This window comes from Gymnoscopelus braueri (assembly GCF_963280865.1).
Source record: "Gymnoscopelus braueri genome assembly, chromosome: 23".
In the NCBI taxonomy this organism is placed as follows: domain Eukaryota; kingdom Metazoa; phylum Chordata; class Actinopteri; order Myctophiformes; family Myctophidae; genus Gymnoscopelus; species Gymnoscopelus braueri.
Window position 1 is genome coordinate 42,424,181 of NC_137625.1, and position 13,456 is coordinate 42,437,636.

General features: G+C 36.5%; 2 protein-coding genes across 2 annotated transcripts in view; one reads left to right on the forward strand and one right to left on the reverse strand.

Moving 5' to 3' along the window:
* Positions 1–470: 470 nt before the first annotated feature.
* On the reverse strand, positions 471–8,170 carry dram1 (DNA-damage regulated autophagy modulator 1). Its single transcript, XM_080421466.1, has 7 exons — positions 7,899–8,170; positions 6,691–6,758; positions 4,753–4,895; positions 3,215–3,410; positions 2,214–2,281; positions 1,839–1,931; positions 471–1,684 (listed from the first exon to the last, which is right to left on the reverse strand). The coding sequence occupies exons 1-7, from the start codon at positions 8,027–8,029 to the stop codon at positions 1,628–1,630; spliced, it is 756 nt and encodes a 251-aa protein (XP_080277592.1). The 5' UTR covers positions 8,030–8,170; the 3' UTR covers positions 471–1,627.
* A 1,528-nt stretch (positions 8,171–9,698) lies between these two features.
* gnptab (N-acetylglucosamine-1-phosphate transferase subunits alpha and beta) overlaps positions 9,699–13,456 on the forward strand; it is a 50,942-nt gene continuing 47,184 nt past the window's right edge. The window contains exons 1-2 of the mRNA XM_080421314.1: positions 9,699–9,961; positions 13,178–13,263. Of these exons, the coding sequence (XP_080277440.1) occupies positions 9,788–9,961; positions 13,178–13,263 (260 nt within the window). The 5' untranslated portion in view covers positions 9,699–9,787. The remainder of the gene's footprint in view (positions 9,962–13,177; positions 13,264–13,456) is intronic.

Sequence of the window (13,456 nt, forward strand, 5' to 3'; positions counted from 1 at the left end):
ATTTAACCAATGAGAAGTATTAACAACAGCTCGTGACTAAATAAAAACTAAATTGGATCCATTGGAACACGGGGGTTTATTTTTTTTGCATTTCTTGAAAACTAACACTTTTGGACACACAGGGTTTAGAGCCTGACGCCTGACCGCATCAATATGAGAAAAAAAAACATGATGCTTAATAAATTGGCTGTGCCAAGGGTCAATTAGTAACGCGCTTTACTCAGACCATAATGCCCCATGCTGTCAAATGAACTCTGAGAGTATACAAATGTAACCAAATGGACTCATTTGGTTGTTCATTGTTGTTGATGTTAAGTTAGGTTGGGTGTTATACTGAAGGTATTTTGTGTAACATCTTGTATATGGAGTGTATAGGTATAACACAAAACCACCACAGCTATTGAGTGTTTTATTTTGCTGTGAGCTTTGCCTGAAATAAACATTCAATACACATTGCGTCAAAATGTTTTAAAAAAAGCACCTTTATTTTCCAGCTCAGCAGTATTTAAAGTGTTAATAAAATAAAGTGACTAAATGCAGTACATATACTGGACATTTTTATTTTGGAAACAAGCCTCTTTTTTTTTTACTTAAAATAAAATCAATAAAATATTCAATAAAAAAAACGCAATCAGTATATTCCCTTTTATAAATGATTGGTGGTATCTCAAATTGGTGTCTTGAGAACATTCATGTTGGTTAATACCTATCAGGCTGTCATGTGGGCAACCGGAGAATTGGTCCAGCTAGTTTTTTGTTTGTTTTTTAGAACTGGGAAAGTTTTTGGACAGAACTGGGCCCAAATGTTCCCTGTTTTACATTTTTGATCCCATAGCTATTCACTCATGAAGGTGCATTGTTTATTCAGTGTATAATGTTTGCATTCACAGCAGATGCATTTTGACCTCGATAGTGGTTCAGTATCAAATGGGGGTCCGTGGCGTTATGCATATCAAACTGGGGGTCCTTGAAATTAAAAGGTTGCTATAAGAAAAACATCATATTGTTACAATGAGAGGTGTATTGTCACATGTTGTGGCATGAGTTGAATCTTACAGCATGTGAAGTAATCATGTGCCTGTAGAATGTACTTCCCATATTAGTCATCTCAGGTCACAGGACAACAACCAAAAGGAAAGTGCAAGCAGACATTTCACTGGGTACGACATAAATAATGTCATTTAAGGATAATGTAGCAATGTAGCCCTGCCTGAAGATCAGAAGCCTATTATCTTCCCTGACCAAGGAAGGGTTCCCCTTTGCAGTATTATGTATGTTTTCCCATCTGGGAGACTAGCATTTGAATCCAGGTGGTTACATGAATACAAATAGAAACAAATATAATATATATATAATATAGAAAAAAATATACATACAGTATATTATTAAAAAAATAGATGTCAGTTTTGTGTGCGCACATGCACAAACAGTACTTAAGTCAATAAAGATTACAGTTGTAAATCAGAATTCCAGCAAGCAGTGATTTCAATGCAAAATCTACAGTATAAAATGTATAATGATCTATGTGGTTACAAAATGATTCAGCTTCACATCATTAGATATAGCTTTTGAATTGGTCAATACTGATATGAAATGATTAGCTGACATTTGCAGTAGGGGTCTATGGTCAAGAACACTCTGATAAGTCTATGTTCAAGTCTATCTTCACCTTCAGGGTAAACCGCTGTAAGAAATGAAAAGGGACAGAAATCATGAGAATCCATCAGATGAAGGAAATCAATCAATCAATCAATCAATCAATCAATCAATCAATCAATCAATCAATCAATCAATCAATCGTCTACTTTACTGACTGGCGCAGTTGTTGTGATACTCACTTTGAATTCATCAATGTAGGTGAAGAAGAAACAGACAAAGCTGAAGGCAGCAATCCATTCACTGACCGTGCTGACTAGATGAGGGACATAGTCCTACAATGAGAAATAAGTGCTATAAGATTAATGTCTAGATGGAAGACATAGTCCTACAATGAGAGATAAGTGCTATAAGATTAATGTCTAGATGGAAGACATAGTCCTTCAATGGTAGATACATGCTATAAGTTAATGTCTAGATGGAAGACAGTCCTACAATGACAGAGACAGAGATATAGTCATCCTCGGCTAACAACAGCTAATAACAAATACTTTGTCAATATTGAATCATATTGATCATATGTTTTTATTGAGAAGCCTTAAACCCTCATACAGTACCTTATCAGCTGGCTTTAGGATAATTATTTTATCCTCTATAGGGTCGATGAAGAAAGAAGCGATGATCGCTGAATTGACAGTTAAGAAAAACCACACTTAACATGGCAAATCACCATAAAAGCAGCAAATAACTTGTATTTACATGGAATGTATACCCTCTGTGTACTGCTCAGTTTTAACATGTGCAACAATGACTATGTATTTGTATACCTCAACACTGTCTACTCTTACTTTAATTTTGTTATCGTATTCTAAATCAAATAAGATAAATGCAAATAAAATATACACTATACAGTACACATTCGTGTCTAGTTCTAGATCAAGTAATCAACAGCCTAAGAATGCTACCATCATGTTCTGTTTGTTGTGCATTTCAGAGCATTGGGAGCATCCCAACGCATAAAGATGATTTAAGCCTGCACAAAGTTGCATTTTTAACCAATCTGGCCTGTGACATAAAATGAATTTGACACCCCTTGTCTAATGTCTACATCGTACTGTACATTGGGGGGGGAGAAAAAAAAACACATCTGTGAGGAAGTGCACAGTATGTACGTATGGTTTAACTTGGCACACTATGGGAATTATACCAGTCAGAAAATCTGTTATACCACAGAGTTGCATAAAGGAACTGAGTCATCCTATAGCCACAAAAACTGAACTGAGTCATCCTATAGACACGAACACTGAATAAAAACGGTACTCCATCAGCATCATCAGCACTTAAGCCAATATATATATATATAATATATAATATATATATATATATATATATATATACATATATATATATATATATATATATATATATATATATATATATATATATATATATATATATATACATATATATATATATACATATATAAGTTATAATTAGAAATGTTATTACACACACACAAAAATTATATTCTGATTCTAAAATGAAGCCTGATAACCTCTCAACTTGCCATTGAAACACATCACTGTCCAACTTGTGCCCATTGGGTATGAAAGGATACCGGGGAAAAGTGCCACAAAGGCGATGGAGGCAATAGCAGTGCGTACGTGACACACTGCGAGGGACGATCCGCATCCGGGATATGCACAATATGAAATAACAGCCTGGAGAATGGCGTACAACACACCAGAGACGAAGAACACGATGGCACCTGCATCATGAGGTGTGAACCTATAGTTATTGATCTTCATTGTTTCCTGAAATGATACAAAAGAAAAACATGCTTTTTTGTTATTTTTTCTTTAACCCATTAAAGCCGGGAACGCAGATATACGCAGATATACTGTACAAGCTCATAGAGTGCTAAGCTATGAGCTTGTAGATCTGCAATTTTTGAAAGGAAATCATAAACATTTTTGCAAATCTTTGAATATATATATTTTTTACTCAAATCTTTGCTTCTGGGGGTCCCTGGATCAAAACAGATGGGCGTCCGCGGACAAATACATATCATTTTGGGGGTCCTTGACATGAAAAAGGTTTGAAAACCACTGATATTATAGCAAAATAAGTTTAAAAAAATTAAAAACTGTTAGGACTTGAACGGTTAAACTTGTAGAATCCCCAGAAGCAAAGATTTGAGTTAAAAAGTTTGCTTTAAAAATATATATATTCAAAGATTTGAATAGCAGATCGGCAAGCTCATAGCGCAGCACTCGGTGCCACGCTATGAGCTTGTATATCTGCTATTTCTTTATATCCAAAGTATAAAATAATGGTTACACAGATGCGTTCCCGGTTTGAATGGGTTAACAAGCAAATGTATAGATTTTTAAACCTGAATCCTATTCTTCTATTGTGAAGAGGAAAGTCTGACATAATATTTCCCAATGCAGTTTATGTCTTGAGAGCTCACTCTGAAGGGTTCGAAGCACTGTGAAAATGCTGAAAAAGCCAGTGGGCCGTATCGTCGCTGTCGGGCGAAACCTTGTATGTCCAAAACCGTTACTTTTCAGGTCATGGAAAAAGGAACCTGTGTTCCAATGGATCCAATGCAGTATTTCGTCACAAGCTAATGTTAATACTTTTCATTGGTTCAATATTTGCAAAACCCACAGACAGACATAACCACCTTTCACGTTCACTTTCAAACGTTTTCTGAAAAAGCCAAAATAATGGATCTACAAGCTTGTTGCATTGCACGACACCTTTAAAAAAACATAAAAGTTTAAATATGGAGATACAAGGCTTTTTGTCCTACAGCAACGATTTATGTGTGAGGGCCTGGGTTTGAATCTGACCCCAGTCTGTCCCTCCTCTCTCTCTCTCTGTCCTTGCTTTTCAGTCTCTCTACTATCTGTAATAAATGGCAAAAATGCATCTTACATGCTGAAAAAGCCAGCATTATGTGCACTAAATCATGTCATTTTACGTAGCCTGGCAGAGTTCTCCCTGAGCCATTAGAACGTGTTGGCTGTATGACCTAGAGTAGACATTGTGAACAAGCAAATTAAATAATTTGCTCTTATTTCTCAAGTGTGCGTGTATTTCTTCTACTCCGTGAAACATTATGTAATTATAATGTGCGAGAGAACGTACCTGAAATGTAGCAACGATACACATTCCCACACAGGAGACCATTCCAACCCACAAAGCAGCCTTGTTGAGTGAAGGACGCACCGCAGCTGTTTGCTCACTGAGTCTCTGCACGAACTTATATCTGCAATACATCGTGGTCAGTGCTGCGGGAGAGATACCATAACATTAGACCTTTACTGATCACCGTGGGGGAAATTTGAGTGTTGTAACAGCAACAGCAGTAAGCTTAAAACCAGTGGTGGAAAAAGTACTAAAATGTTTTACTTAAGTAAAAGTATCAATACTGCATTGTAGAAAAGTACTCTGTTACAAGTAAAAGTTTGGTGCTCAAAATGTACTTGAGTAAAAGTACAAATGTATTGGTATCAAAATGTACTTAAAGTACCAAAAGTAAAAGTACTGAAATGAAATGTTTGGTGAGAAACACTCGATGACCTCAGGCTACAACACTGATGATATGTCCCAGGTGCATCCATGTGATGTTTTCTTTATACTGAAAGATTTGTCAAACTTGTCAAACTTGTCAAACTTGTCAAACTTGTCAAACTTGTCAAACTTCTTTCCATTTCCTGCTTCTAATAGTTAGGATTGCTTAAATGCTTAAATAATAATGGTGTCCCCTTTAATTGTTCTAGGCGTATTTAGTACAGTACATTTGCACATACAGTATGTTGAATGAACCTGGGTCCATTCAATATTATCCCTAGAGGTTTACTTTTTGTTCCTTTGACTTTTATATTTGCAATATGTTTTTGCTGTTTCTTTTCTTTTCTTTGTTATTTTGTCCGTATTGTTTTTTTGTTTGTTTTGTTTCTTCATCTGTATGACAAGTCTATTAATGTTTTATTTGTAATAGATATTATTCCACAATTTCATCCTATGAATGTACAAATATTCCTGGAGAATGCCACTTCTCAAGCCCCTGGAGGGTTTTTAGGCATTCTCCTTCACATTTTTATTGAATCTTTGTGTATCATTTTTTTAAATTCTCTTGTAAGTGAAAATAAACAAACAAACAAACCATTTAACCCATCCTAACTATTAGGAGCAGTGGATTCCATCTATACAGCAACAGGGGAGCAGTTAGGGCGCGCCCCCACCAAGAGTTGGCTGGCCGCTGATTGCAGAATCTGCCAATGCATTGTCAATGCAAATGCGTGGATTCTTGGAAAAAATCCGCAAGACCAGGAATCCACGCATTTGCATTGACAATGCATTGGCAGATTCTGCAATCAGCGGCCAGCCAACTCTTGGTGGGGGCGCGCCCTTAGGCCATATTCAGACTGACAGGCAATATCCAGCCTAAATTTGATTTCCAAACTGATGTAGGCTGGATTGGCTGGATCCAATTGGATTGGTTTTATGCAGTATGAATAGATTCAGACTGCATAAAACCAATGCGACTCCAATGTGCATAGGCCAAAGATCTGGGGCTGGATTTGGGCTGCCAGTCTGACACTTCAACCAGACTGGGCAGACCGGGATGTGAACCAGTGCCCTTAAATGCAGATATAAAGGAAACGACGCCAAATTAAAACACTGTCACAGGCTAGGGTACTGATGTTCTGCTTTCATTTTTAGTTTTATTATAAAAGGGAAGTTAGTTATTCCAACCTTGAGTAAGCTAAGAGTAAACTTTTTTAGGGTTGTGTCAGAGCAACATATAAATTGTTTGTTCTCAAAGTGGGGTCCGGGGACCTCAAGGGGGTCCCCAGCTAAATTTGAATGTATATATATTTTTAAGCAAACATTTGTAACTCAAATCTTTGCTTCTGGGGATCCCTGCAACTAAATATTTGAGATGGGGGTCCGCGGCCAAATATATATCGTTATGGGGGTCCTTTACATGAAAATGTTTGAGAACCACTGATAGCCTATAAACATTCGGGGCCGCCCAAAATATGGTTAGTTTTCTGTTAGTGAGTGAAGTGAACATACCTGCAAATGCAGTGATGACTGACATCAAACCAAAAATGCAGCTCTCTGGGGGATTGACACCTGAATCACTACAAAAGAACAATCTTAAATTAAAATCAGTTCATGGGTGATAACGTAAATAGTTACACCAAGTCACAAGTGGTTCATTCTGATTTTCACATTTTGCTTGCTTGACTTCAGCACACATTGATAGTTTGTTATTCTGGGATGTGTTGGTTATAGGACCTGTCACTGTGACCTTAGCAAGGGGAGTCTCATTTTTGATCCTTTGACACTCTTACATTGAGGATTTCATACTTTCATACTTCATACTTTCATGCTTTTTTCTTTCTTTCATACTTTTTTAAAACATATATATTTTATTGTTATTGAGCCTATTCATGATTGTTTCTGAAGTAGTCTGTCAAAACATAATCTCAAAAACAAATCACACAAAATGTAGCACACTTCATCCAACCGATCTGGGCATACTCATTTAGATTTCCTAATCTAAAATAGAACCACTCCCACTCCAATGCATACATGCATAATATGGGACTTATGGATTATGGCACAATGGGCCAAAATTATGAAATGTAAGTAAAAATGCAAACATCACATTATATATGGGAGCCCTAAAATGCCACACACACACACACGCACGCACGCACGCACACACACACACACACACACACACACACACACACACACACACACACACACATATATATATATATATATATATATATATATATATATATATATATATATATATATATATATATATATATATATATATATATTCAATGTTATTCATGTCACCTATTAATAGTATAGTATATCTAATTGTAAAATATATAGTATACTGTAGTATAATATACGCATATACGGTACTGTATATCTAAGAAAAATGTGAGTGTGAGTAGCAGAGATAAAGCCATTTAAGGACAAGCTGTCTGTCAGTTGGATGTCAGCCAAACACCTGGTAAAACGAAACTTAACTTATTATTTTTCCTGTTGATCTGCACTGATTTATAGGAATGCATCCACAATAAACTACCGCAGTAGCCTATAAGGTGGTTATATATATTTCACTTTAATTGTTTTCAGTTTGAAACACGTGTAACTAATGTAAAGCATATAATACGGGTTCCAAATGTGTGTGTCCGACAAACACACACACACACACACACACACACACATAAAATGATAATAAACAATGAACTTACCTGATATATGGAAACAGCACATCGACATGGCCTTCAAAAACTGCAATGATGTATGGAATAATGAAGGTGCTTGATGACCAGACCACCAGGAAGGCAGGTAGAAAACACGTTCCCTGTCTGAACCACCACATCTCCACAATAACTGTGACAATTGAACTTAACGCACTCTATAACTGACAGGATCAAGTTGATCTAAGCTGTCCAGGTCTAAGTGATCTGATCCATAGATCCGCATCAATGTAAGTTTGAAACATTAGTCTAGATCACGTGGCTTTATTGCTGCCGCCTCTTCCTCATTATTGTAAAACTCTCTCCATATAAAGACAATCTATGCAAATTAAAATGACGTAGGAGGATTGTCTAGCTGTCATTTCATCACGGATCTTGTCTTCCTTTCTTTCTTTCTTTCTTTCTTTCTTTCTTTCTTTCTTTCTTTCTTTCTTTCTTTCTTTCTTTCTTTCTTTCTGTCCACCTGCTCCAAAGGTCTGCATATAAATACTTGCCTCTTGTCTTCTAGTTAGTTACTTTGTAACTAGCCATAGATCACACGACGTGGTCGTCTGTCACGACCGTCATGGATAAACTTCAACATAGTGTTTGCACTTTCTCCATTTTTGGTCCGTACATCTACATAAACGTTCAGATTTCAATATAAAGAGCTTGTAACAAATGTTGCAATTATGTACGGGTCCTCAAAAGTAAGCGTATCTTCTGTATTGTTCAATACAAATAATTTTAATCCGATTGGTGGCCATTTTCTCATAGAGTTGTAATGTATCAGAGTGCAATACACCTCCCAACCGATAGGGTCGCGTAGTTGAAAAGCGAAAATACGGAGAAAATGGCCACCAATCGGAATAAAATGCTTTTTATTGAACAATACGGAAGAGACGGGTACTTCTGAGGGCCCGTACAGTATTGTAACATCCGTGGCCATGAGATAAGTTACTTTATATTTGAAATCTGAACGTTTGTTTAGATGTACGGGTCAAAAAGGGAGAAAATACAAACACTATGTTGAAGTTTGGCTATAACTACAGAGCGTTAGTGAGAACTTTCTCTCTAACTAACGCTCCACTGGACCAGGGCTATGACTCAGTGCGTGTGCATGTGTTATTATGCACACATACAATAAGCACATTTAGTTCATGTGATTGTCAACTAAAGGATTCCTTAACATAACCAGAATTCACTCTCTGTACCCCTGTTTCATAGTCTATTAAAATTATATTATCCTACAGTCGATAGTTATAATAATAATAATAATTATTATTATTTATCCCGTATATAATACTAATACTAATACTAATAATAATACTAATACTAATACTACTAATAATAATACTAATAATAATGATAATGATAATAATAATAATAATAATAATAATGATAATGATAATGATAATGATAATGATAATGATAATGATAATGATAATAATAATAATAATAATAATAATAATAATAATAATAAGGGTAATAATAATAATGATAATAATAATATCAATAAATGTAATAATAATAATAGTAATAATAATAATAATCATCATCATCATCATCAACAACAACCACACCAAACCTAATCTGAGTTCCCAGAAGTTTTTCGCCTCGCCAAACCTTACTGTACAATGAATTCTCCTCGCCTGCAGAGGGCGGTGAAGAGCTGCTACAGAGACAGGAGGAGGAGGAGGAGGAGGAGGAGGAGGAGCGGAAGGGACGAAGGAGGAAGTGTAGTTGTTTGTGTCATGTGTGATGTGTGTCACAGTGTGTGACTGGCTAGTGTGTGTGTCAGCTGACATGACCAAACAACACAACGATCAGACATGGTGGTGACTATACTGCAGCCATATATACATGTCCTCGATCACTACTATTTATGCTTTTATGAATGAATGCGTTACTATGCTGTGGGCAGGAGGAGATCATCAGGCATCATGGTGATCATCAGCTCCCTGCTCAAGCTGCTGCAGAGACAGACCTACACCTGCCTGTCTCACCGCTATGGGCTCTACCTCTGCTTCGGAGGACTGGTGCTCATGATCGTGTCAGCCTTCCAGTTCGGAGAGGTAATATAAAACCACTCATTGAGTGAGTGGTTGCATTGTTTTCTGTTTGTACACTATCCCAGTGTTATAAAGGGTCTATATATGTACTGTCCATTCGGGCCCCTTTAATGTGGGTCACAGTGGTGGGAACAAGTACTCAATACTCAATACTGCAATGTAGAAATACAGCTGTTACAAGTAAAAGTCTGGAATTCAAAATTGACTTGAGTAAAAGTACAAAAGTATTGGTATCAAAATGTACTTGAAGTACCCATTTCAACTTTTCAAATGTTTAAAACTCTTTTGAAAATAGCAGATCTACAAGCTTGCAATGCGTCACATTGTGAGCTTGTAGATCGGCTATTTTCAAATGGCCGAAATGCATATAAGGCTGAAGTGGGTAATGTATGTTTTGTAATAACAATCCAAATCTACAAAGTAACTAGTAACTAAACTTTTCTAATAATTGTAGTGGAGTAAAAGTACAATATTTGCCTCTGAGATGTAGTGGAGTAAAAGTATTGAAAATTGGAAATACTCCAGTAAAGTAAAACAAAATACCTCAACATTTTACTTAAGTACAGTACTTGAGTAAATGTACATTACTTAGTTACTTTACGCCACTGGTGTAGTGTCAGTTTAAAGAGACCAACTTCTGACAGGATTTCTGGTGACTCAGAGAGTGTACAAAATTGAACCAAATGGACCCACAACAAGCACAAGGGTCCATTTGGTTCCATTACTACACTGTAGGCCTATACTACACTGTCTGTAAACATCCTTATCCTTTGGTGTTAAAGTAGCCGCAAGCAACTCTTAGATGCTATTTATAATATTCTGGAATATAGAGTTGCAATACTAACCCTTGACAGCCCATACATCCAAACAGAAAAGTCCTATCTGATTACTTAGGAAAATAATCACCTGCATCTCATAACATGTCTATGGTGGATTTTTATTAAACAAACTTTGCGGATACAAAGAGGATAATTCAAGCTTTCCGTACAGTTGCAATGTTGGAGAGTTTAACGTTGTTTAATACAATCAGATAGGACTTTACTGTTTGGATGTATGGGCTGTCAAGGGTTGGTTGGTAATTGCAACTCTAGATTCCAGATATTAAAAATAGGATGGAAGAGTAGCTTGTGGCTGGTTTTAAAGCTGTAATCCCTAATAGTTTCATGTCATACCCAGGATTCAAACCCTTCCTGACAGACACTCTCCCACTCTTCCAAGGAGGGAATCCTAGCTTGCTTAGCGGAGTTTACAAGGGTCTATATAGGGTCCATAGGGGCCCCCAGGGTGAGGGGTCCATTTGGTTGCATTTGTACACTCACACTTACAAGGGTCTTCTAGGGTCCATTATGGGCCCCTAAGAATGTGGTTCCATTTACACTATGTCTGTAGCAGACAGCCAAAGTAAAGCGCACAACACAATTAGTGGGCATCTGGACAACTTGGTTGCTAATTAGGATTTGCATGCTGAGTTTTCAACACACAACCAGTAACCCCCCCCCCCTGCAGGTATTAGCAGATTATTATGGCTGGCATTAGTAGTTAGTTGACATAAGAACTAGTTGTCCTGCATACACACTGTGTACACACACAGTTGACCAGACAACGCAACAAAACATGGATGAAGTCTCCTCCCAGAAGCACTCAGTCGCTTCTGATTCAAAGCACTATTTCTTTCTGTTCTCGTTTTATTTTTGATAAAATATCAATGCTGCTTTTGTATTATTGTTTTAATTGTGTTTTGGTTTGTCTTTTTAAGGAGGGGGAGCTCCCCAATTTTCATGCAACTGGAGCACGCCATTGTTTATTTTTTTAAACCCCACACACAACACACTTTTTTGTTCTCGTTCTAGAAAAAGCTAGGGCTGTCAACTTTCCTCAGAAATGATATCCAAATATTCGTCTTAAAAATTGGCAGATATTCGAATATATTTGAATATATATATATATATTTTTTTTTTGTTGTTGACAGAAACGATACAAAAAACAATGTATCGAGTGCTCGGATCCAATAAAACATATCTTTTGTTTGTTTTTATAACTTGATACATTGTTTTCTGTATTGTCCCTGTCAAATAAACATACAAAAAAAAAATATATATATATTATTATTATTATATTATATATATTATATATTATTATTATATTCAAATATACATATTTTCCCCATATTCAAGGAATATTCGATATTCGAATATTAATTCACCAGCCCTAGCGCGCGCACACACACACACACTAAAAAATGAACGCCCTACTTGATCATACTACAGCGTCACACAAACGTATCAAAAGTAGCAGATCTACAAGCTCAAAACGCGTCGTGAAGCGACGCGTTTTGAGCTTGTCGATCTGCTACTTTTGCTGTTTTTGAATTTGAATCCTGAAAAGTAACATATGAGGTTTCCACCCGACAGAGACGATATCTATCTAAAATTAGACTTTCCCGGTTTAAATGGATTAATTCTTTGTGTAACCAGGGAGACAGTACAGTATTATATCAAATCATATTATTCATGTTATTTTTGCTCAGCAAGGCCAAGGAGCAGATCCTATCTGGATCACAACAACAGAGACCTGGTCTCCTACCAGAAGCAGGCCGGGGTCCTCAAACCTTTTTTTAAATACCAGGACATACCTTGATTTAGAGTGCCGTTTCAAACTTGAAATAAAGCATGTTTAAAAAATAAAGCATACATTTGAAGCCTTGAATAGGAATATTTGTTAGAAAATGCATTTACAATGCTGTGATTCCTGCTGATGTTGTCTCATCAACGTAGTTTGAATCAAAACTATTCTTCTTGTACACATTCTTGTACGCAAATAGAAGCATGCCATTTAGCCTACATCTGTTGCCAGAACCTTAATAAAAAAATAAACATCAACAATAACAGAAGATGCATTTGCAGACTATGCTTTTTAAAAACAAATAAAACACTCTTAACCCCTTAAGACCGGGAAAGCATCTGTGTCATTTTAGATTTCTTTGGCTGTGAAAAAATAGCAGATATACAAGCTCGTAGCGCGGCACGAAGTGTCGTGCTACGAGCTTGTATATCTGCAATTTTTTTAGCTTATAGATGTATAATCTATAGATTATAGACATACTTTTTCTCAGAAAACTGTTTTTTGTAGGCTTTTGTACGTCTTAAAAACAAATAAAATGGGAAGAATACATTTATATATTTTTGGACTTGACGATTAATATATAACCTCTTTGCACAGGTGCTGGTGGAGTGGAGCCGCGATCAGTATCACGTGTTATTTGACTCCTACAGAGACAATGTTGGTGGAAAATCATTCCAAAGCAGGTAAGAGAGAGATAGACAAGACCACTCTGTGGTATTAAAGAGTTCTCTTAGCCACTTAAACCCTATACTCTGTTCACCGGTGTCCCCCACGGCTCTGCACTTGGGCCCCCTCATCTTTTCCCCTCTACACCAAATCTCCTCCCTGAAAATAGTCGTTCTACAAAATGCGTTGTGAGTTAGATTTGGTTATTTT

What these genes read in the sequence shown, in the direction of transcription:
- dram1 (XM_080421466.1), bottom strand. Translation starts at nt 8,029, where the DNA reads ATGTGGTGGTTCAGACAGGGAACGTGTTTTCTACCTGCCTTCCTGGTG. An exon ending in TCCTAAAGCCAGCTGATAAG is followed by an intron (nt 1,932 to 2,213) that starts GTACTGTATGAG and finishes TTCTCATTGTAG; the next exon opens with GACTATGTCCCTCATCTAGT. An exon ending in CCTACATTGATGAATTCAAA is followed by an intron (nt 1,685 to 1,838) that starts GTGAGTATCACA and finishes CATTTCTTACAG; the next exon opens with CGGTTTACCCTGAAGGTGAA.